General features: G+C 48.7%; 1 protein-coding gene across 3 annotated transcripts in view; it reads right to left on the minus strand.

Moving 5' to 3' along the window:
• SNX8 (sorting nexin 8) overlaps positions 1–21,660 on the minus strand; it is a 42,809-nt gene extending 21,149 nt beyond the window's left edge. For 2 of the 3 annotated variants that reach the window (XR_016346896.1, XM_075899597.2), the window contains exons 1-2: positions 9,132–9,378; positions 868–1,049 (exon numbers count right to left, since the gene is read on the minus strand). Coding sequence is in view for 2 of the 3 variants with exons in the window: in XM_075899597.2 (XP_075755712.2) it covers positions 868–1,049; positions 9,132–9,363 (414 nt within the window). In the remaining variant the exon portion in view is untranslated. Of the gene's footprint in view, positions 1–867; positions 1,050–9,131; positions 9,379–21,506 lie in introns of those variants that run through there. The other variant, XM_006112877.5, reaches the window with a different exon arrangement.
• Positions 21,661–24,159: the final 2,499 nt, after the last annotated feature.

A 24,159-nucleotide genomic window follows, 5' to 3' on the forward strand; every position in this document is an offset into this window, starting at 1 on the left:
GCTATCTTTGTAATGGGTAAGGTAGTTGGGGTCTTTGTTCAGCCCCCAGCGGAGAGTGTCAAATTTTAGCATGAATGACAGTTCAGAGGATTCCCTTTCAAGTGCAGATTTGAAAGTCTTCTGGAGTAGGATGCATGTGATTAGGTCGTTGAGACAATGTCCTTTCTGGTTGAAATGGCAAGAAACTGTTTTTTCTTTGGAATTGGTAATGAGATTAGAAGTCTCACATCTGTGATCTGAAAGTAACTCTGGCTAAGGACAATACTGACCGAAAATTGATACAACACTGTCAGACCGTTGCTTCTTTAGTGACCTGGGTGGAGTGAGTTGGTGCTCGCGGGCCAGTTCTTAGGGGACAGATAGCCTCATCAGGAAAAAAAAATAAAGACATAGAAGACATTATTGAGCAGTCTCACAAAGGGAACAAATCTTGAATGGGACATAGAAACTGGACTCTCATCTTACTTCAAAAGTGATCCCTAAAGTCAGGATTGGAGAAAGAAATTGGGAGTGGCGGGGGAGAACCTTCACTGCTGCTGGATGTGCCATACCTACATTCAAATACAGTCTAGCCTTCAAGTGATTTTGGTAATTTCACTCTAGTCCTCAGAGGAGGTCTGTTCACCTTACAAAACAACAGCAGTATTGGTCAGTCCCAGCATTAGAAAAGCAGTGGTTAGGAGTAAGCTGCAGGGGCAAACCTATACAAACAATTCTTGAATTCTTGATTCAAACCAGCATCACCAATACACTGAATAGATTTTAAAAAGTTACCTGGCTTTTGAATACAGGCTGAACAATTTCATGGAAACTCCTGAAAAAACACACTCTCCCACACAGACTGGTGTTCTCCCACTCTCACATTACCTTGCTGGAAACTTCATACTCCACGTGTTTCAGGAAGAGGCCCTTCTTCTCAGGTATAAGCTCCACTTGCACAGTGTCCTTACTCAACAGCTCTTGTAGGGTGTAGGAAAGCAGAAGCGGGTTGGTCTGCATTGGCAGCTGTTCCGGATCCTTTGGCTCAATTACTGGAGGCTTTGCCAAGTCTAAAAGGAGGAAGAAAAAATTGCTGTTCTTGAAAGAAAAGCTCAGTGAAAGAAGGAACCTTAAAATAACCATCTGCATGTCTTACAGCACCTCGACACCAGTCAGAAAAGCAACCAAGCCACTCCTTCTATGAGACGCTCTGCCCACTTAACTACCTCCCCCACTCTTGGCATACTCCTCACCTCCCTCTCCACAATACTCATGAGCATTGCCTATTATACCTAGTCATGAGGCCAGCTCTGCTTCTCTGTTACAGGCCAGATTTTGTCTGTGAATTCACTATGAGGCCTGCATTTCCTGTCCATGCAGCTCCCACCACAGAAGAATCTGCCAAGCTAAGTGAATACCTCAGCATTCTTGGATCCTGTCTAGAACAAATTGTGGAAGGAAAGAAACTGTGTAGATTAGACTTTAATTTATTACTTTCACATGTCACCAGAAAGAAAGGAGACACTTCACTTGGCAGAACTTCATTTCTATTATAATGTAGTGGGGTAGGTGGGATTAATTAGTCCCATTAATAACTTTAGCACCTTCATGTACTGAAGCTCCAAAGAAGAGAATTCTTTAATTGGACAGCAATCGGGAAAATTTTCATACAGTGAGCTCTGAATAAAAGATTCCAACTTCATGTACAAGGGGTCATGCATCCTAAGTGGTGCAGCTTCTTACAATGAAGTCAAGCATCCCAGCTGTGCAGCTTGGACAGACGGGTCTACAATAATTCTAATCAATATACTATCAGTGAACTACAAATGGCTCTGAAACACAGATAATCTCTCTGTTGATTTGAGGTGGTTCCTTACTAGACAACATTCTGCAGCTGAGCTAAACAGCTGACTTTATTGCATAATTACACATACTATGCAACAAGTACATTCATATAAGTGTTTCATGGGTCTTGGGAAACAGAGATTCCTTTCCTGTTTCCAATCCCACAGCAAAGGGAAGATATAACTATGTTCTCCTAAGCAGGCAGGCACCGGATCACCTGGCTGACCACTGGTGAGCAGAAAAGATCTGGCTGCTTTATGTTTAATAGAGGAGAACACCTCCAGTGACTTCATGGAGGGACTTTGGACAATGGCTTGTTAGCAGGTGACTGTATAAACTAAGATATGGAAAAAAATTCATTCCTAGAAGGCAGAATAAAAGGCTCTTTTGTCACTTGGAAGCCATGTCCTCATGATAAGATTTTTAATCCTGTTTTCTATAACCCATCAAAGGAGAAAATTAGTCCATTTGCAATTCCACCAACACACTGCTTCAAGATATAGAGATCAGCCAGTTAGTTCATTTTTCCTAGGATATTGGACTTTTTTAAGTAAAGCAAACCAAATCCAGGACAAGTGACCATACCCCACACGTTTAGTTAGGCATCACATTCAGTTAGGCACCACATTCCTGCTAATATGACTCAAAGAAGCGAGCCTTGAAACCCCAGCATTGCTCAGGATGACATATTACTGTACCTGGCAACCACCTATATAATAGCTTCTAGAATATTTACATGCCAGTAACTTGGAAGAAAATAATGCAACCTGATTTAATGTTAATATGGCTTATTCCTGTATGACACTGCAATGTATCTGTCCCTCCAGCTGTAAAACAGATGCTACAAAGGCTTCTACTGGATTAGGAAAGAGGGAAGGAGCAGTAGAAGACAGTGAGGTCTGGGCAAAGGTACCGAGGCAAAAGGCAGGTTCTCTAATGCAATGGAAGAGTCCTCCCTGATTGCGTCCTTGATAGGGCAGTACTTTGATATTTTACCTTAATAATCAGTGAATCTTGTATCAAAGGCAGTACCCTTTCAGCTTGGCAATGCCATTAAATGCCTTCAGTGAACAGTACCCCACAGAACAAAACATCCCATAATGTTAAAAATCAGTCCACAGTATTTATTCACATTCCTACAACCAGAAAAGTCCCTGCAAAAGATGATTTCTCCTTTCCTAATCCAACACCAAGAGGGATGTTAAATTATTTGGTTGCCTTCTTAGGAGATGTACAATTTGGGGCCATGGCTTCTTTCACAGAGTTGCTGCTCCATCAAGGAGACTAATCACTGGTTAGATCAGCTTCAGAAGCTCTTACCCAGGTCTTTACACCTCTATTTCCACTCCAGCCACACCCTGCAAGCCCTCTGGGTCATCCAAGCTTCCCTCCTAACCACTCCTCAGCAACTTCACCAACTTTGGGCTTCAGGTCTTCTTTCATGTTGCCTCATACACCTGGGGCAGCCTTCTAAAGCATAACAAGATCCCCCTCTCCCCCCCACTATAAAAATGGCTTCTCAATACCCCCCTATTCCCATGAAGCAGTCTAGCAATAGTGACCATACTGGACAGCTTGAGTTTGTTGTTTTGATTGTACCCTCTCATGGGTAAGCTCAGAAGCTCCTGGGAGCAGGAACTGGTTTTTCTCTTTGGCACAGTTCTCCTTGCGCCATACACACAGGCCTCCCAGCACTAGATATACTGGCAGCACCATCTACATAACAACGATGCCAGTGCTTATCCCAATTTACAGATTGAGGAGGCCTGGTGCACAGGACATGTTTTAAGTAATCTGGCTCCAGAGCCAGAATAAACACTAGGGCAGTGGTTCTCAAACTTTGTGGCCCATGGCCCACCCCCTGCTCAATGCAAACCTTGCCAAAGACCACTAGCCAACCACCCATGATAACAAAATGGGGAGAGGAGAAGTTGGGGGAGCAGCGTCTGGCTGGGAGGTAGGGTGCAGGAGCTGGCTGGGAGGGAGGGTGCAGAAGGTGTGGAGTCTGGGCATGAGGAGGATGGGGGACACTTCCAGACACCACCCCATTAGCCATAATTCTAGGCAATGGGAGCAGCAGAGAAATCTCCAGCCAAGCAGTTTCCTGCGCTGCCATTCCCCCAGCCAGAGAGTGGGGGGAGCGGCAGTACACAGAGGCACTTCCTTCCCCAGCAAGCTGGATCTGGCCCAAGAAGCTCTCCCCACTGTCGCCCCAAAGCAGGAAACCAGCGGTAGTGCTTCAACCTTGGGGAAGAGGGCATCAGTGCAGGCTCCTCGTGCAGGGGGGAGAGGAGGGCGAACCCACAGCCCACCTGCAAGATAGTTCCGGATCACTAGTGGTCCGCAGACCACACTTGGAGAACCACCACCCTAGGGCAAGGTCTGAAATCCTAAGTGTATTTTCCATTTCTTAGGATGGAGACTGGATGCCTTCCTGGAAGATACCCATTAGCCAAACACAAATAAATACATGGATAAGTGGGTGAAATTTAGTGGCCTGAGATACACAGGAGATTGGACTCGATTATCTAATGGTCCTTTCTAACCATAAAAATCTGTGAATGTACAAAGCCACGCAACTGAATATCCCATTGTAGAGAGGGCTTATTTTATCCTTGCCCTGTCCCTGAACCCAATTCCCTGAGAGAACCTGTTCCCACCTTAAGGTTATTTAAGAACTTTTTTCATGTGTAGATTCATCACTATTCAAGCACCTCACATAGAACTTCATCGTTCTGTGTGCTGTCATATGACATTCTTCAGAGGAAAAATGATAGGAAAACAAACTTATAAACGGGGATTGGTTAAAATTTAACCCATCCATTTCATGAGAGGACATTCATGTAAAACTCCTAATGCAAATGTTCACACACACCTCATATCACCCTGCTTGCCTACATACAAAATAAAGTCGAAATTCCACAGCAAGACACTTGCATTACTCCAAATGTTCAGCAAGAAAAGGCAATATTTAGAAACAGATAGGAGGGGAAAGATGGGCATCCAAAATTTGAGGAGGGCCATGGGAGAAAAGAACCTGCAGGAGGAATCCTGAATTCCCCAACATTTCGCTATTATCCTTGGAACACTGGCATAAATCTAGACAGATTAACATTCAGAGCAACTTTATAACAAGTATTCAGCCTTCAAAATAGGGATGTAAAATCCAAGTTAATCAGCTAACCAGTTACGCGGGATACCACTACTTCCCCTCTCAGACATGGAGGGCAGCCAGCTTCTTTTCATGGCCCCTGCTTCTGCTCCCAGTCTCCACATCCCCATATGGCTTCAGCTCCTGAACCCTGCAGGGCTGGAGCAGCCCTCCACCTGCGGTGGGTTGCTCGCAGGTACCGGTTAATCGGCACCCAGGACACATTACTCGGTAAGAATGATGCTTACCAGGCAACTGGTTAACCAGTTACCTGTTCACATCCCTACTCCAAAGGATTAAAAATGTAACTGGTCCTTAGATTCCTCATGGAGTTTAAAACTCACACTGCACACTAAGACAAAATGCAGAATGAAACCAAGGCATGTGTTGCCCATCACAATTTTAGGCATGCCACTCCTAAAATCTGCAATATTATGCCTGCCTTCATCTTAATCACCTGCTTAGTCTCTAAGGGTACGTCTACACTACAGCGCTAGTTCGAACTAACTTAGTTCGAATTAGTTAATTCGAACTAAGCTAGTTCGAACTAACGCGTCTAGAACTAAAAACTAGTTCGAACTAGCGTTTTGCTAGTTCGAACTAGTAAGTCCACATTGAGTGGACTCTGAACAGGGCTTAAGGATGGCCGGAAGCAGTGCCGGCAGGGCATAAAAGGAGGACTTAGAGCATGGAGATGCTGTCTCAGGCTAGCCGAGGGCTGCGCTTAAAGGGTCCCGACCCCCACCCCGGACACACAGTTCTAAGGGGTGCCCCGCTTGCAAAGAAGTTCTGGCTTGGAGTGCCCTGAGTGCCCACACTGGGCACATCACACCACTCGGCCATCAGCCCGGCTGCACTTGCCGCAGGCTGCCATCTGGGGAGAGGGAGTAATTGGGGGGCTGCAGGAGAGCTTCCACCCCCAGAAGCCCGCAGAGCCAGCCCAGTCCTCCCCATCGGGGGCTCGTACCCCATTCCTCCCTCACCTCCTTCCACTTACCCTTCCCTAGCCCCTCTTCTTATTGATGTACAAAATAAAGATAACGTTTCTTCCAACATTGACTCTGTCTTTATTGAAAAAACTGGGGGACACTGGGAAAAGGAGGTGGGAGAGGGGAAGAGAAAGGCTGGGAGAGGGGAGGGCAACTAACATGATCAGGGGTTGGGAACAGGTCCCAGATGAAGAAAGGCTACAGAGACTGGGACTGTTCAGCTTAGAAAAGAGGAGACGGAGTGGGGACAGGATAGAGGTCTCTAAAAGCAGGGGTTGGGTGGAGAGGGTGCATTCAGAAAAGTTCTTCCTGAGTTCCCATAAAGAAGGACTAGAGGACACCAAAGGAAAGGAATGGGTAGCAGGCTTGAAACTAGTAAGAGAAAGTTGTTGTTCTTGCCAAAGCAAATAGTTAACCTGTGGAACTCCTTGCTGCAGGAGGCTGTGAAGGCTACAACTAGAACAGAGTTTAAAGGGAAGTGAGATAAAGTGATGGAGGTTGGGTCCATGGAGTCCTATTAGCCAGAGGGTAGGAGTGGTGTCCCTGCCCAAAGTTTGTGGAAGGCTGGAGAGGGATGGCACGAGACAAATGGCTTGGTCATTATCTTCGGTCCATCCCCTCCAGGGTCCCTAGGGTTGGCCGCTGTTGGCAGACAGGCTACTGGGCTAGATGGACCTTTGGTCTGACCCAGTACGGCCATTGTAAGCTCAGGGCTCAGTGTCGGGGGTCTCAGTGGACCCCCTTGATTTTCATGCACACCTGGTCCTGGGTGGCCAGGCTGGCAGCTCTCCTGCCCTAGACAGCCACTTTCCTGTGCCTAGTGCGGAGATCGTGGACGAGGTCCACGATGTCCGCACTAGCCCAGGAAGGTGCCCGCCTCTTGCGGTCCAGGGCAAGCTCCCGGGAGCCGCCAGCCTGGTCCCGGCAAGAGGGGGTGGGCTGGGGGGCATCGGGTGGGTGGCTCTGTGCCGTGCCAGGTGCAGGGTCTGCTAGCTGGGTGCTGGCAGGCTTGCACCTGGCACGGGCACCGTAGCCAGCCCGTGCCCCTTTAAGGGGTCCGGGGCCGGGAGGGGGGCATAGAGTTTCCCTGGTGTTGGCCAGAGTGGCCACCAGGGAAACCTGGGGAGGGCTAGCCTCCCACTAGTTCGAACTAAAGGGCTACACAGCCCTTAGTTCGAACTAGCTAGTTCGAACTAGGCGTTAGTCCTCGTAAAATGAGGTTTACCTAGTTCGAACTAAGCGCTCCGCTAGTTCGATTCAAATTCGAACTAGCGGAGCGCTAGTGTAGCACCTATTAAAGTTAGTTCGAACTAACGTCCGTTAGTTCGAACTAACTTTGTAGTGTAGACATACCCTTAGTCCCCTGCCTAACACCCACCTCCTCAATGAATTCCTTCTCATCAATAATCCCCATGCTGTCTCTCCTGAAATTTGTGTAGCTTATTGAAATTTCAAGAATGGCAAAGCACCATGTAAATCAGGGGTGGGGAATCTAAGGCCCAGGGATCAGTTTCAGCCCCTGGCTTGCCTGGATCCAGCCCCCGAGGCTCAGGCTTCCCCCACCCCACCAGTCCCATGCCACTCTCCACAATTCCCCCCATGGAGTGGGAGCACTAGCACCAGCTCCTTGCTGTGGGAGAAGGAGCCCCGAGTCTTGCGGGCTGGAGTCAGATAAGCCAGAGCTGGATCCAATCCACAGGTGCTGCCTGGAAGAGCACAGAAGCAGCTCCACGTGCTGCCATGCCACCTCCCCCTGGCTGATGCTGCGAGCACAGGTTTTCTTGCTACGCTACATCAATTTTTATGCGTATGTGCACATTGACTTGAAGAAGAAGATTTGTCTAGTAGTTAAAGCACAAGACATAGAATCAAAGAGCAGGAGTTTTATTCCTAGGCAAGATCTGCAAAGTCAAACTCTCCAAACTTTTTTTAAACCATCTGTAAAATGGAGATAACAAACTAACAACTCCCCACCTCACCAATGTGTTTTCAGACTGAATTAGTTATGGTTCTAAAAGGGCTCAGGAATCCTCAAATGGAAGCTGCCAGAGAAGTATTTATTACATTAGCAATAGCAGATTTCCTAAAATAAGACAAAAAAATGTTCTGGAAGCAACAAAGCTAACCCTTCAGGAAAGGAAGCTGAAATTTCCTCATCATTATCACAGGTCAGAGCCTGAGGGAGAAGAGGTGCTTTCATATCTCAAAAGTGGGACGTCAGAGCTGCATATTTATGTATGGGAAAACCTCAGATTTCCCCTTGGTAAAAAGCAAATATTTCACTCACACTTCAGAGCCAGGAGCATTGAAACAATAACATAACTATCATTCATCAGCATTTCCCTTCCCCTTAGCCCTTCCACAAAAAAACCCTCAGAAATTACAGATTAATCATCTATGTATTGTATCAGTTAACCCTCTCTCTCTCCCTCCCTTTCCTTGCCCATAACAACCTTCCTTGGACATCTGTTTCCCACCCCCACCCAACTGAAAATTCAATGTGTTTTCCCTCCCCATATCTTATGTTGAAAGATCTTGCATAGTTTGAAATCTCAAAGAGAAAACAGTAACTGCAAAAGTGTTGTAAGGAAGCTCCTTCCCTCATCAAGGGGCATAGCATGCTTTTGATACTCAACTGTTGAGTTTTTCCATTTTAAAATCACCTATAAATTCATCTCATCTCCCTGGAAAAAATCCAGGAGAATCCAGCACACCATGTCCAGTAGAATCTTCTATTTACTACAGAAGTCTGTCTTTAACACGAAAGAGAAGGCATGCTTCTGACTAGGTTAAAAGTAACCTATGTATTATGTTTCCTGTGGAGAGGCACGGTGTCGACGCGGCCCTCCCAAGGGCCATGCAGGGTCCTCCACCCGGCCCCTCCGCTTTCCCTCACCCGAGGTCTCTTCCTCTTTGTGCTCCCCGATCACCCAGGAGCCCTGCCCCGAGTCTGGCAGGGTCGGTCCGCGCTCAGTTGAGTGTGAGTGGCGTCCGCATCAGCGCGGGGAGGTGGGGGGCTTGGGCCTGCCCTCACTCTGAGCCCCGACCCAGGGCCCTAAGGTCTGGGGGGATACACTGACCCCCTCAGTCCTGGTTGGTGGGGGAGGGAGTCCCCTAAACACACCAACCCCCCGGGTTCCAACACCCTGCCGTGGGTCACTTCCTACCTCCCTCGCCACGCCGCCGTGACGACTTGGTCCCGAGGATCTGCGCAGACGGGGTCCGAGGTGCCTCTGTCTGTGCGCCCTCCCTCCGGCTGTGCGTCTTCTTCCTTCCTGCTCTGGCGGTGGCGCTCCTTTTAAGCATCCCGCCGCAAGGACGTCCTCCGTAGCGGGGTGGGGACGCCCCCTCCGCTGGGGATAGTTGCCCCGCCAGGGTGCCTGCGCCGGTCGGCGCCATGGGGCAGTGTCAGCACCCCGGCGTTCCTGCCCAGCCGGGTGCAGCTGGTCGGGTCCCCTGCTTGGCCCCGCCCGCGGCAGAACAAGCCGCGCAGGGCAGGAGCCGGTGCGGAGCCACCGCTTCTCCCCAGCATGCGAGGGACGACGCCCGGTGCCCCGTCACATTTCCCTTCAGCTGTAATTTCTGTTAGCAGAGGGCTTGTAAATTATGATATCTGTGCCCCTCCCTTTTCTTCAAAATGCAGCTGCATGCAACCTCTGCCACACACCTGTCCTGCCACACACCCAAAAAGGCCACCTGTTCAATTACATCTACAGGTTGTAACACTTTAGTTTAGCACTCTCTGGTCCGGCAACTTCCATGATCTGGCATGATTTTCATTTGGTGGATGTCCACTTAGCATGGGTGTGGCCACGTTTCCCTAGAGTCCTGGCTCTCAGTGTTCTGTGCTGTTAGTTAGCTCTAATTTACCCCAAGGCTATGTCTACACTGCAGGCTTTTGGCAAAATCTTGCCGGGTGTCTACGCTGCATGCGTGTTCTTGCGCAAATAAATTTACAGTACAGCATCGGAAAACAGGGCTTCTTCTGGAAGAGTTATTCCTCTCCCCACGAGGAATAAGCCCTCTTGTGCAAGAGCTCTTCCACAAGAAGGCAGTGTAGACAGGCAACATGATTTTCTTGCGCAAGAAGCCCCTATGGTTAAAATGGCCATCAGAGCTTTCTTACGCAAGAGAGCGTCCACACTGCCATGGATTCTCTTGCGCAAAAGCATATGCAGTGTGGACATGCTCTTGTGGAAGACCTCTTGCACAAGAACTCTTTCACAAAACAGTTCTTGTGCAAGAAGCCTGTAGTGTAGACGTGGCCCAAATGTCCTCTAAGAGCCCATTTAGCAGTGGAAATTTTGGTAATGCCACTAGACAATATTGACTCCTGGTGCTGAACCACAATCAGGTTCTGAGGGAGCTGGATGAAAGGGCTGCGTCTAGACCGGCATGATTTTCCGTAAATGCTTTTAAAGGAAAAGTTTTTCCGTTAAAAGTGTTTGCGGAAAAGAGCGTCTAGATTGGCACGGACGCTTTTCTGCAAAAGCAGTTTTTGCGGAAAAGCATCAGTGCCAATCTAGACGCGCTTTTGCGCAAAAAAGCCCCGATCGCCATTTTAGCCATCGGGGCTTTTTTTCGCAAAACAGTACTGTGCTGTCTACACTGGCCCTCTTGCGCAAATGATTTGCGCAAGAGGGCTTTTGCCCAAACGGGAGCAGCATAGTATTTCCGCAAGAAGCACTGATTTCTTACAGTAGGAAATCAGTGTTCTTGCGGAAATTCAAGCAGCCAGTGTAGACAGCTGGCAAGTTTTTCTGCAAAAGCAGCTGATTTTGTGGAAAAACTTGCCAGTCTAGACACAGCCAAGAGGTTCAACCTGTACTATATATTTGAGGGAGTTTTTCAGCGTGTCTGTTCAAGAATTCCTCCTAAATGGTAAGAGCTAGGACCACAAAATTTGGTATGCAACTTCCTCTTATCTTAAACTTAAAGCAAAGAGAGGGTTGTGCCAAGAAAATGGGATGTGCTTGGAATAGGATTGCTTCTCATAAAACCATACAGAAAAGAGACAGAATCACCAGGCAGATGAAAGGGGCTGTCTGTGTGCCCTCTGGTCCCTCTGGGACTGCCTCAGCCCTGAGCCTCCCACCCCCAAGGTGCCCTTTAGGCAGACTGGGGCGGGGGGAGGGTGTTGTAGCTTGCCTCCCCACTCCACCCCCCGTTTGTATGGGAACATGTCTGGTTGTTTCTCTTCATCAGAGAGCGAGGGGAAAGTGCACAATTTGCTGCATTCCTCACTCTGGCTACGAAGCACAGGGGGCAGACAAACCTGGACCTGCCCCAGCTGGGGGGCATGCACCTCTCCCCTGGCTGTGCCGGCTGAATTTTATTAATAAAATAATGACATTAGCATTTCTATGAAACCTTTCAGTCACAGGGTACATCTACACTGTGGGGTTTTAATGGGATAAACTCAGTATCCTGGAAAAACTCCGCCACATCCAAGGAACACATTTGCTCTTCCGCTTTCTTTTGCAGAAAAGCAAACGCGCTCTTTTGCGGAACCCTATATACCTCGTTCTATGAGGAATAAGGGCTCCTCCAAAAGTGGAAGCTTTTCCGCCATTTGGCCCCGTCTAGATGAGGCCAAATGGCAGAAAAGTCTCTTGGAAAAGCGATCGGAAAAAGCTACAGTGTAGACCTAGCCACAGACTTTAAAATGTTTCACAAAGAAGGATAAGTACCATTATCCCCATTTTACAGGAGGGAAACCTGTGGTCAAATTACATCATTTGTCCAATGTCAGACAGGGATTTTTTTATCAGAACACAGAATTGATCGCGAGTCTCAGCCCTGTGCGCTGTCCACTCAATTATTCTGTGTTTTTCCTCCAAATGATTTTCCAAGTCTTGGTAATATGAGGAGTCCTTATAGTGAACACAGAGCACATTCCATCCACAAGCAAGGCAAAAAGATCATAGTCCCAGTGTGTAGTGACAGAAATAAAATAATAATAGAGATATAGTTACAAATTGGAGAAATAGCAGGATTACAGGAACGAATCCATTGAGGAATATTCTAATGGACTACAGAGAGAGCAGAATCATGGCCAATGCAGACTTTGGTCCTCAATTCCAGATCAGTAAACTGTTTCTCTTAACATATGGATGTGACAAAAGATAAAATGAAAGTAAACAGTTGTAGCCAGACAGGAACCCCTCTGTAACATCCATCTTTGCTTGCCTGGAGCATGCAGGGCACACAGAGCAGTAAAAGCCTTGAACAGAAGGCCTGGATATGCAGGCTGCTGTAACCCTGAATGGCTGTAAACAGAGATATGCCAATTGCTGACCTAGAGGCTGCCAAGGAGTGCCCTTGACTGAAACCCATATTGATACAAACACACAGCCGTCCGCAGGGGGAAGAATCTTTCGCCCAGTAAAAAAAATGTCCAGTACTCACAATTTAGTTCTCTCTTGCAAGTGTAAATTAAGTTGAAACTTGCTTGTAAGAACTGGCGCCACAAAAACGGACCAGTACAATTTGGCATCTTAGATAAGAACGAGGACACGGGCCCCTATGGGTATAAAGATGGGTCCAGCAGCACACTCACTCAGAGTGTCAATCTACCATCTATCTGCTGGTTGGGTTAGGTGATTGGCCTCCCGAGATTCCATGGGGATGCCCACCTCGTATTCGTCTTTCCTAGGAATTGAGGGACCAGCCCTGGCTTGACCCGCTGGAGTCGAGAGGCACAGAAGGGGGTAAAAATTGTACCTGGATGTGTCCTTTGTTTTAAGTGTACACATAGACTTAGAGCTCTTTAAAGATTAAGCTGTCACTTGGTACCATTATTTCTATTTTCTATCTTTATTTTCTTTGTAACCATTTTTAAGATCTATATTTGCTAGCAGTTAGAAATAGAGCAATAGCCATTGTAACCATATGATTTATAAGCTTCTTTAATAAACCTGTAACTGTTTAAACTTTAACCTGACTCCTTCGGTTGCTGTAACAGAACCACGCACAATTTAAAAGAACTTCAGCTGGTCATAAGGGACAGATATAGGAAGAGCTGGGACATTTGGATCGTGTCGCTTCCAGAGGACAGATCCGTTGGGGCATCTCTCAGTCTTCCCTAGGCTGCCCGCTGCGAAGGGATCCTGTATGCTAGCAGTTAAAATCTGAGATGTAATAAGCTCTTCCTATAAACTCTGGGGCATCTGTCAGCCTGTTGGCTGCCCGCCACGACGGGACCCCGGTCCTAGCGGTAAAAGACATGGACATTAAACTCCTCGGGGCACCCGTCAGTCTCTCCCTAGACTGCCCACTGTGATGGGGCCTTGTGTCCCAGCAGTTAAAGACTCGGGTGTAACACACACACACACACACCCACACACACACACACACACTGCCCTGACCATTGGCTGACAACAGGAAATAACTCAAACCTTAGCCCCTTTAACTCAAAAGATAACCTGATCTTAATGACTAGGCATGTAACTGCTGTCCAAAAGGCTTTCCTGTTTGAAGATGGCTTTCAGGAAGTCACCAGCTACAACTTTTCTAGAATCCGCTGGCAAGATGTAACATCATTTAGAATTCCTCAAGGAATGTACCTAAGTTAGAAATGGTCACGTTTCTGCAGTCCACCGTTGCTGTTTACTCAGGCCTCGAGAACCCAATCCAAAGGAAACAACTATTCTACTTTGCTATAATTTCTTTCCTCCTTTGCATATGAAGCAACTAGATGACTTACCTTGCATTGCCCAGGACCAGCCCAAGAGCCGGGGGAAGAGAGAAGGATCACACAAAGCTCCCGCCAGAAGAGATGTTAAATTTAGATTAACGAACTAATCAAATAGTCGATGGGATTTCCATCGACTATTTGATTAGTCGATAAGGGCACCTCCACCTTTGAACTGTAACCGGAGCCCTGACAGAAGAACCTGCTGGCCCTGAGCTCTGCTTTTGAAATGTACAAGAGCCCTGCCCGGGCTCTTGTACATTTCAAAGGCTCAGGTTTCGCAGGGACCTCCCTGTGGGGCTTCTTTTTGAAATGTACAAAAGCCCCACTGAGGCTCTTGTACATTTCAAAAGCAGAATCACAGCAGAACCGGCGACACCGTTTCCCACTGTGACTCTACTTCCTCTGCCCCCTGCAGAGATGATGATAGGGGAACTGGCTTTTAAGCTTGCTCCCCCCAGCACTGGCTCCTGCTCCCCCACCTCTTGCTGTGTCTTTCTGTTAGAGGCAGCAATGGGGGAAGTGACTAGTCACATCACTAGTCACTTACATCCCTACCAGCTAGCACTCCCCCGGCCCAGCCTGGGGGAGGGAGCCCAGCCCAGAGGGGGAGACCCAATGCTGGGGGAGAGGGGAGAAGGCATGCAGGCCTCCCACCACCATTCCCCGGGCTCAGGCAAAGAGCAAAGGGAAGGAACAGTGCAAGATTGCAGCTGGCATCTCCCCAGGCCTGTGTTGGGGTGCACAGGCCTGCAGCCAGCACTCCCTAGGCCCCAAGGAGGAACATGCAGGCTCCAGGCTCCCCACCAGCATTCCCCAAGCTTGTGCCCTGGGTCGGGGAAGAGATGCAAAGGCTGGGCAGCCTGGCATTGCTTGCGGGGGGGGCAGCAGTGGGTCCAGAGGGGAGGGGCCAAGCTGTGTTGGGTCCACAGGGGAGGAGCATGGGAAAGCCACTTACATGGCTGGGTGGCAGGCAAGATAGCAAGCCCTGTCCCCATCTGGCCACTCCCTTGGTGGTGTGGCTATCACCAGTGGTCACCTGCAGTATAGCTGTCCCATGCACTCATTGCCCCCAGTAGTGACTGTGAGTATCACATCTCTCCTCTCTCTGACCTCTCCCTTTTCATGTTATAGAAACCAATTAAATTCCAGGCACATCCCATAGTCCTGACACAACCAAACCCTGATCTGGCTTTAAGTTAGGATAAGAGGAACCTGCATTCCAAATCCGGTGGTCCCATTTAGGCAAAAGATCAGTTTGGCGACAACACCAACTAAAACAATCTCTGATACCCCTTCCAAATATTACTGAAAAGTAGAATACCCAGTCTGTGTGTTTGCAAGAACTGAAAGCTTGGGGGGGGGGGACAGAAGAGGAGGAAGATTGTATATTCCACTTGCCTGCAATTGGTACGATTCTCTCCTCTCTGGAGCACAAGGTCTACACACAGTTAAAGATTTACCACTACAGAAAAATAAACATCTGGACTTAGCAGTGCACTTGGCTTTCAGGACAAGCCATAATAATCATCAGCTCCAAAAAATCTGCAGTACAGGCATAAAGAACCAAAAAGAACCAAAAATGTAACTGACTAGTGCCAACTATTTTCTGAAAGAGTAACTTGCATCAATCATGTAAGTTACTTTTTAACCTTCTATAAATAGATTATGTTAAAAAGAACCTTTCATTCTAAGGACAGAGAAAGGCAAACGGATTACTAGTCCACCTGTCCCTCTACAAAAAATCCATCAACAGCCTATCTGAAGGCTCACTCTTATATAGAAGAGATGTCTTTGGCCTTCCTAGAGAATACACAGTCAAACTATGATGGTTTACAGAAGAGGAGCTCAACCATATCAGACGAAACAAGGACCATCAAACCCCAATGAACTAGGAGGAGGTGTCCTGTGACACCTTAAAGATTAACAGATTTATTTGGGCACAAACTTTCATAGGCAAAAACCAACTTCATCAGATGCATCTGATGAAGTGGGATTTTGCCCATGATGCATCTGACGAAGTAGTTTTTTGCCCATAAGAGCATATGCCCAAATAAATCTGTTAGTCTTTAAGGTGCCACAGGAATCCTTATTGTTTTGCAGATACAGTATAACACGGCTATTCCTTGATACTTAAAACCAAATAAGAATTCACTCCCACAGTTTACAATACAATATTTGTCAGAGGAAACCAAATGAAGATGAACAGGACATTCAGTCACAGAAGTACTATTTACACAACAGAAAATCAGATTAGAAACAGCCTATGCCAAGACACGGTCACTGTGTCACCAACTGAAAGCCTCCAAAAGCAGCCAGATCGGAATTTTTCACAATGTACACAACTTGCTATGGAAAGCCATCTCACAAAGACAATTGTTCTAATCTCTTACACAGGTCTTCAGCACCAACATCCCAGAGTTATTTTACAAATAAAACCAAGGAGAGGACATGCAGTTATCTGTAGGGTTAACCAAAGATCACATACAGCTCATGCTGGATGCACTAACTTCTTTTGTTAACCCTACTTTTGTGTGTTTCCAAAGGGACACATAACACTGACCACAGAACAATTAGTGACCAGTTGTGTGAAGCTGCTTTAATTAACTGTCTCCCTCTTTTCTCCTTCAAAGAGAAAATTGACAGAAAAGTGTCCTTCTGCAATGGATACCTGATTAATAGCCAATAGATGTCGGATTAATATCAGATAGAGCCCTACCAAATTCAAGGCCGTGAAAAATACACCACAGACCACAAAATCTGGTCTCCCACTCTGCAATCTGTTTTTGTGTGTGCTTTTACACTACTATACAGATTTCACCAGACCAAATCAGTTTCTCAAATTGAGGGTATTGACTCAAAAGGGAGCTGCCAGGAGGGCAGGGGGATGTTTGCAATGTTATTTTAGTGGAGGGTGTCACTGTACCCTTACTTCTGCACTGCTACTTCAGAGCTGGGTAGCCAGACAGTGGCAGCTGCTAATTGAGGGCCTGGCTCTGCTTGGTAGCAGTGCTTAAGTAAGGGTATAAATACCATACCATGCCATCCTTACTTATGCGCTGCTGCTGGCAGCAGCTCTGTCTTCAGAGCTGGGATCCTGGCCAGCAGCTGCCATTATCTAACTGCCCTGTTCTGAAGGCATTATTATCAACAGCAACAGCACAGCAGTAAGAGTAGCACTATCACAACTCTCCCCACAATAACTTTGCAACACCCCACCTCCCAGACACACAAAACTCCTTTTTGAGGCAATTACAAACACCACAAATTTCGTCTATTTAAATCTGAAATTTCTATGTTAAAATCCTAGGACTACAAAATTGACCAAAATGGCCCTGAATTTGGTGAAGACCTACCAAGAGATGATTTTCAGGAGGCCTTTCAGAAAGATGGAGATGACAATACAGCTGTCCCTCCCCCCTTCCATCTTTAACTATCAGGAGTCTAGTAAATTTAAAAAGCATATTTTAAAAACAAATAAATAAGCCACATAAGAAGCTCCCTCCCTTTTTCCTTGTATAACCAACACTGAAGGAACGTGCTGCCATTTTCATTCAAAACATCATAATCAATGAAAGTGTTTCACTGTTTGCTAGACCAGGGGTTTTCAAACTTTTGTTCTCATGACCCAGTTGAAGAAAATTGTGGATGCCCATGACCCAACATAATTTGACTAGAGTTTAAGCTTCAGGGTGGAGCTGAGGATGAGAGCTTTGGGATGTAGGAGAGACCTCTGGCTTTGAAGAGGCTCAGAGATGGGGCAAGCTTATCTTGAGCAGCTTCCAGTCAGCAGTGCAGTGAGGGTGCTAAGGCAGGCTTCCTGCCTCTCCTGGCACCGCAGACCATGTTGCACCCAAGAAGCAGCCAGCAACAGGATCGCAGACAACAGCAGAGCCTTGTGCACTCTCTCCCTCCCTCTTTACCCTGGAACCAGGCCTGCCGCCAGCCGCTTCTAGGGCGCAGTGCAATCTGCGATACCAAGACAGGCAGATAGCTTGCCTTAGCACCCCCACTGGTCACCTGATCCCCCTGCACCAACGAAACACAGTGCCTGATATTCCACGACCCAGTACTGGGTCGTGATCCATTGTCTGAAAACCAGTGTGCTAGACCAGTGGTCCTCAACCTTTTTTATACCATGGACCAGCAAACTCATTAAAAAACCTTTGGCAGACCAGCACTGAAATATTTGCATAGTTATGGTAATTTATTTATTTGCATATTCATTAGGACAATTTTAGCCTATGGTATATTAGGCAAATCAAAGGAGGGGGGACATGATGGTTAGCCAGAATTTGAAAAGGTGCTGCACACACACATTTAAAAAAACAATAAAATATTTGTTAATACTTGTTAAAGTGCATTCTCCAGCAGGGGCGGATGAGAGTTTTGCGGGGCCCAGGGCAGCACAATTTCTCCGGGCCCCCCTTTGGAGAAAAAAAATAGAAAAAAGGCATCAAATGCACACATCGAAGGCTATTTTCCTATTAAATGTGAATTGGGTAAATTTGATAGAAACTTAATTTCGTTAGATAATTTTTATTCTAATTATATTGTAATTCATTTTTAAACAAAATTCTGCAGTAATGAAAAGGGGAGGGATATCCAAATGTTGAGCAAAAAAAGTGCCCTCCCCCCCCAAAAAAAATAATCATGGCACCTTTAAATCTCACACTCTCCATCCCCATCAGACATGGCAGGGCAAGAACGTCCCAAGTGGCTTTCCAGCTGAGAAAAACTGAAAATACCAGACATTTTACTGGTCCGGTATTTTCTGGGTTTTTTTTACCTGCCAGAAGCCACAAATACTGGACTGTCAAGGCCAATACCAGACACCTGGAAACCCTAGTCCTAACTCGAGCCTGCATTTACAATAGGCCAAGGACGTAAATTGGGGGATTTTGGCCCCTTCCCCACTTCGGAAAAAGTTCATCATGGTGGGGGGAGGAGGGTTGTAAATCGGGCTGTTATAAAGCAGGGGCCTCCTGTATTTGTGGCAGGGGTGGGAAACCTCTCTTGGGTTAGGGTCCACTGACCCCACAGAAAAATCAGCTGGGGACCACACAAACGGGCTGGGGACCAGCAGGCCTGGGGCGGGTCTGGCCAGGGGTTTGGACTGTGCCCCAGGGCAGGGGACTGAGGTGCAGGGTCTGCGAGGAGGGCTATGTGGGTGAAGATATCGGAGTGGGAGTGACTGGGGGCCACTTACCTAGAAGCGCCGCTCGCCCGTTTCTCCCACAGCCCTGCCTGGCCATGTGCTGGGGGATTAAAAGCCTGAGGGGAGCGGTGATTGGTGGGTTCCCGCAGCTGCCATTGTCCAGGTCCAGCCAATGGGCTTGTGCGGAGGGGGCGGGGGGGGGGGGCGTGAGCAGCCCTGAGGGACCCTCCCCTGCCGGCTCGCAGCTCCTGCACCACAACAGGCCCCATTGCGCTGTTCTGTTCTGCGTGGGGGCGGGGCTGTTGCTACCTCGCGGCCGGACCCAACCAGCACAGGGTTTGCTCCGGCCGCTGCTGCGCCCGCGCGGGCTGCCTGCTGCGGTGGGGGCAGGGCTCGATCTTCCAAAGCGCCACGTCGGGCTCCCGCGCGTACCCCACGCTGCCGACCCGGCTCTAAGCAGGGCGGATGAGAGTTTTAAAACACCAGGCACGGGGCCTATTGAAGCGCGGGGCCCGGGGCAGCCGCCCTGCTCGATATCCGCCACTGTTCTCCAGTCCAAACATTTTGCCTCAGTTGCACAAGAATTAAAGAGGCAGTACTAACAGGTCTGACTGCTGACACATTCTGCACATTCATATTTTCCTATGCTCTTAATAATGCATAATAGTAATGTGTGTATCTGCTGGCTCGGAGCAGCTGGAGGCCAGAGGGAGCCTCCTACCAAGCGGGAGGGAGAAGAATAGGGTTGCAGGAGCAGCCACCCTTCACCCAGCGCTTGGCCCTGCTGGCCAGGGTAGCCGCTTTCCACCTGGTGCTTGGCCCCACCAGCAAAGCCATGTAGCGATTGCCGGAGCTGGAACTGGGGCCCCAGTTAGGGATGTAATAGTATAGTTGATTAACAATAAGCAAAAGTTTATAGGTTAATGCTATAGACTACACGCATTTCCCTCTCCCCCTCTCCCTGCCAATACATTTTTAGCAGGCTGGCCAGCAGCCTGACTCATTCCTGGCTTGCGATGGGTCCAGGACTTACCCCTGCTGGGGCTCTGCATTTGAAGTGTATGAGGAGCTGGATGGGCAGGCAGCCCGGCTCAGTCCTGGCTCATGCTGGATCCAAGACATACACTTGAAATGCAGAGCTGAAATGGGGGTATCAGAGCCAGGCAGGCAGGCAGCCCATCTCAGTTCCGGCTCAGGCCGGGTCCGGGAGCTCAGACTCCCCCTAAACAGGGACTACTGCCACCCCGTGCTGCTGCCCCTTTCTCAGAAGCAGCAGCACAGGGTGACAGGCAGCTGGTTCATGAGGGGAGCTGGTTTTTAAACTGGCTCCCCTTGTGGACCAGCTCCCATTTGACACCCTGCACTGCTGTCTCTGATACAGTGGCTGTTGGCTCCACCCCCTGGGATTATAGAATAGTTGACTGATAAAATTTCATGAGGTTACTTGACTATTCAATTAACCGATATTTAACATCCCTAGCCTCATAGGAACAGCCTTGCTCCAGCTGCAGCACACCCAGCTCAGCCGCCCTACTCACCCTGTTCCTGCATGGGGAAGAGTGCAGGAAGGGAATTCCCTGGGAGCCCCAGGGGGCGGAACTAAACAAAAGCTGGGGGCATGGCCTGGCAATGTGCCGCAGCCCATCAGACGGGTTCACGGCCCGCACTGGTCCACGGACTGGTGGTTGAGAACCGCTGTGCTATAGACTATTTTGTTTTCAGATTAAATTATGGAGAAGGGAACCATTAAAAATGTATCCACATATTTAACAAAGGTAAATGGTGTTCTGAATATGCAGTGGTCTTGTTCACAATTCATTCAGTATAAAAACACTCCACTTTGCAACTCATTAGCCCTCTCTACCCCCCAGTGGTAACAGCTTCCCTTGCAGGCGGGCACCAACATCTGCCAAACACAGTTTACTACAGTACTCTTGTTACACAAGGAGGCTGAGCACAACATGAAAACGGTTTGGACTCTTGCCTGAAATAAAAACCTTGGAAAGGCTAGTATCTGGCTCGCTGAACAGATCCTGTGATGCACAGAGTCACTGGGCCAGTTAGCACGCCTCTTTGTGGCTTGGTCATCACCAAGGTATGGGGAGGCAAGGCTGTGCCTAGCACTTCTAGTACCCTACAGCACCCTGCAGAGGGGAGGGTCTAGTCCCTTTGAAAATGAATGGAATGGGGCAGCCCTGGTAGGAGCTTCCATGCCCCCCCTCCCCAGCTCATCAGAGGGGAAGGCAACGCTTGACATGCTTCCTCAGCATTTTTTTGAACGGGGAGAGGGAAGCGCTGACAAACACTCTCCTTTGACTAACTCATTGGGGAGGGCAGAGGACGCAAAACAGCCCGGATATTTCTGAAGACGAAAGAGAGAGCCCTGAAACGCATTACCTTCCATGTCCTCTCCCAGCTGGGGAGGGAAGGAAGAGACAGCCCCAATGCACCCCTGCACCTGGCTCCCTTGGGGAGGGGGGGAGAACAGACCCCGACACCCCGTCCTCCTACACCAGACTTCCTTGCGTGTGGGGGACACAGACCTCAACACCTCCTCCTCCTGCGCCCAGCTCCCTTGGTGGGGGGAGTGACACCCTCCTGCAGCGCTACGCGTCCTTGGGCGGGCGGGAGGAAGAGCAGCCCCGGCACCCTGGGCAAGGCAGCCCCCCTCCCCGCTGCCCCGTTCCGTACCTGTGCCGGCTCCCCCCGCGCCTGCGGACACCTCCCCGTCCATCTCGCCAGCGGTCATGTGAGTCCAGAACCCCAGGCCTCCCTCTTCTTCCTCGCCAGAGGGGCGGAGCGGGCGGTGGGGGGCTGGGGAGCCCGACTCCGCCTGCCCTGGGGGCGGGGCTGGGCCTGGGAGGCTGAGCTGGGGAGTCCCCAGGCAGGGATGGGACGCGGGAGGAGAGAGGACGCCGGGGGAGGGGGAAGGAAGGACATACAAGGGGGAGGCGATGGAGGAGACGCTGAGGGATAAATGGGAACACCAGGCCGGGAGAGCGCTAGAAAGGGGGACAAAGGGAGAGGGAGGAAGAGATGGGGGAGCATGAGGGAGGTGACTGGGGTCACTATAATGTTCCAATGTTTGCATTAATGTCCATTCTCTTTCCCTCCCCACAGCAGTACTTTAGTCTGTTCTCCACCCCCACCCCACCTTCTGTGCTCATCACCCTGTTATGGGGACACAGCATGCCACCTCCCCCCGCTCCCCGGGTGTCACATTGTGCATGGCACGCCACATATCACCATCCTTCTCCAGCATGGCACAGGGACAGTCTGACGGCCCTGCTATTGTGTGGTGTCAAGGCTAGGAACTCTTGTGAGGCAGTGTTGATACCACAGCATTCTGATGCAGTGCCATCATGCTCTGTGATCATGCCACCACACAACCTTCTGTTCTGGCAGGAGTAAAGCACATCCAAATATTATCTCCCATCTAAACACCATCATATCACAACATCATTTCAGGACAATGGCCCTGATTTAGCAAAACACTTAAACACATACTTCAGTTTCATGCTTTAGGATAATGTTGGGACCCATCAGCTTTCTCATAGACAACCCTGTTACATTTAAAAATACTGGAACAGGTCATGTAATCAGTGTTCCCTGTAAGCTGTGCACGTACAGTCACTCGGGAGTGATTCAAATGCCACCCAGCTGATTAGCAGGGCACCCAAGGCTGGGTTTTGTGTTCCTTCTGGTGGTGCACATTTGCACATTTCTGATGAATAGGACACCTCTAGGCACTATTGTAATATAAATAACAATTATTGGAGTAAGAGGGAAAACTTTTGGGTCATTTGCACCATGGAAATGGCAGGGGCAAATGGACTCAGTGCTGCAAACATAATGGGTATTTACCTCATTGTTCTGTATGCAGAATGTTTACGGCAGCGATCTCAAACTCTCAGCCCACAAGCCATCACCTGTTGGAGCAATTGTGCAATGCAGTCCGGGACTCCTGGTGGGCCAGGGAGGCCCTATTTGCTACCAACCCCAAATCCTGCCCTGTCCCACCAACACCCTGGTCTCTGCCCCTCATGGCACCCCATCCCTGAGGATGCAGCTTTGGGATCACTGGGGAGGGCCTAGTGCTGTGCAGCAGCAGCAATCACAGACACCCATACTTCTCATGGCGGCAGGATCCCAAGGGAAGTGGAGCACACTGGGCAAGTGCAAATATTTTTCAAAGGGGGAAAATGTGATTGACTAAAAAAATGGCAGACAACAATAGTCACCAGAAATGACTTAATTCATATTAACAAAATTACTAGATTTCAAGTTGATGGTGACCTTCTAAATAAATAATTTCAAGTAGGGATGTAAATTCTCATTAAAAAGGTTAACCAATTACATGATATAATTTTAATAATTTAACTGGTTAACTGGGGTACAGCCAGATTGCTGAGGGTCCAGCATGGCCTTGTGTTGGCAGGGCAGCTGCTCCAGCCAGCAATGATCCTGCCACGCTGCAGGGCTGCTTCAATCAGCTGGGGTCATGCCACAGGTGGCCTTGTGTTGGCAGGGCAACTGCTCCAGCCGGCAATGATCCTGCCACACTGCAGGGCTGCTTCAATCAGCTGGGGTCATGCCACAGGTTGGGGGTTTCCATAGCCAGCTGGGGTCCCGCTGTGCTGTGGGCAGGGGACTGCTCTGGCTGGCCAAGATCCCACCTCACCTCAGGACTGCTCAGGACACCTGGGGTCCTACTCCGTCAAGCTGCAGGCAAGGAATTGCTTTGGATGGCTGGGTTCCTGTGACTGACAGCAAGGCTGCTGGCTGGGTCTGGGCTCCTGCTATGCTGAGAGTAGGGGACTGCTCCAGTCTAGTGGGGTCTTGCTGTCCAGGCCAAAGTGGGAGGGAGGCTGTGCCTTCCCTCCCCGTGCCCTGATCTCCAGTTAATCAGTTATCAGGCAAGCATGCTTGTAATGTTTACTGGCTATCTGAAATAGCAACCCGTCCTCTAAGGGAACACACCCATTATTTCTAAGTATTTTTCGAAATAATGGACATGCTATTTAGCCATCTCTATAAACCTCATTGCACGAGGAATAAGGAATGGATCGAAATAGCCTATTTTGAAATAAAATCAAAATAAAATACACAATTTGCGTAGCACAACTTGCATTTCTTATTTCGAGTTTAGGGTGCAGTGTAGATGCACCCCCAGTTTCAAGGTAGTCTTTATCTTTCATTACATAAGCAAAGGTTCCTTTCAGCCATCCCTTATCCAGTCATCAGATTTCAAAGCGGTAGCCATGTTAAGTCTATTTCAGCAAAAAACAAGGAGTCCACTGGCACTTGAAAAACTAATAAATTTAGTCTTTCAAGTGCCACCAGA

This window comes from Pelodiscus sinensis, chromosome 15, assembly GCF_052426305.1.
Source record: "Pelodiscus sinensis isolate ZL-2025 chromosome 15, ASM5242630v1, whole genome shotgun sequence".
NCBI classification, from domain to species: Eukaryota; Metazoa; Chordata; order Testudines; family Trionychidae; genus Pelodiscus; species Pelodiscus sinensis.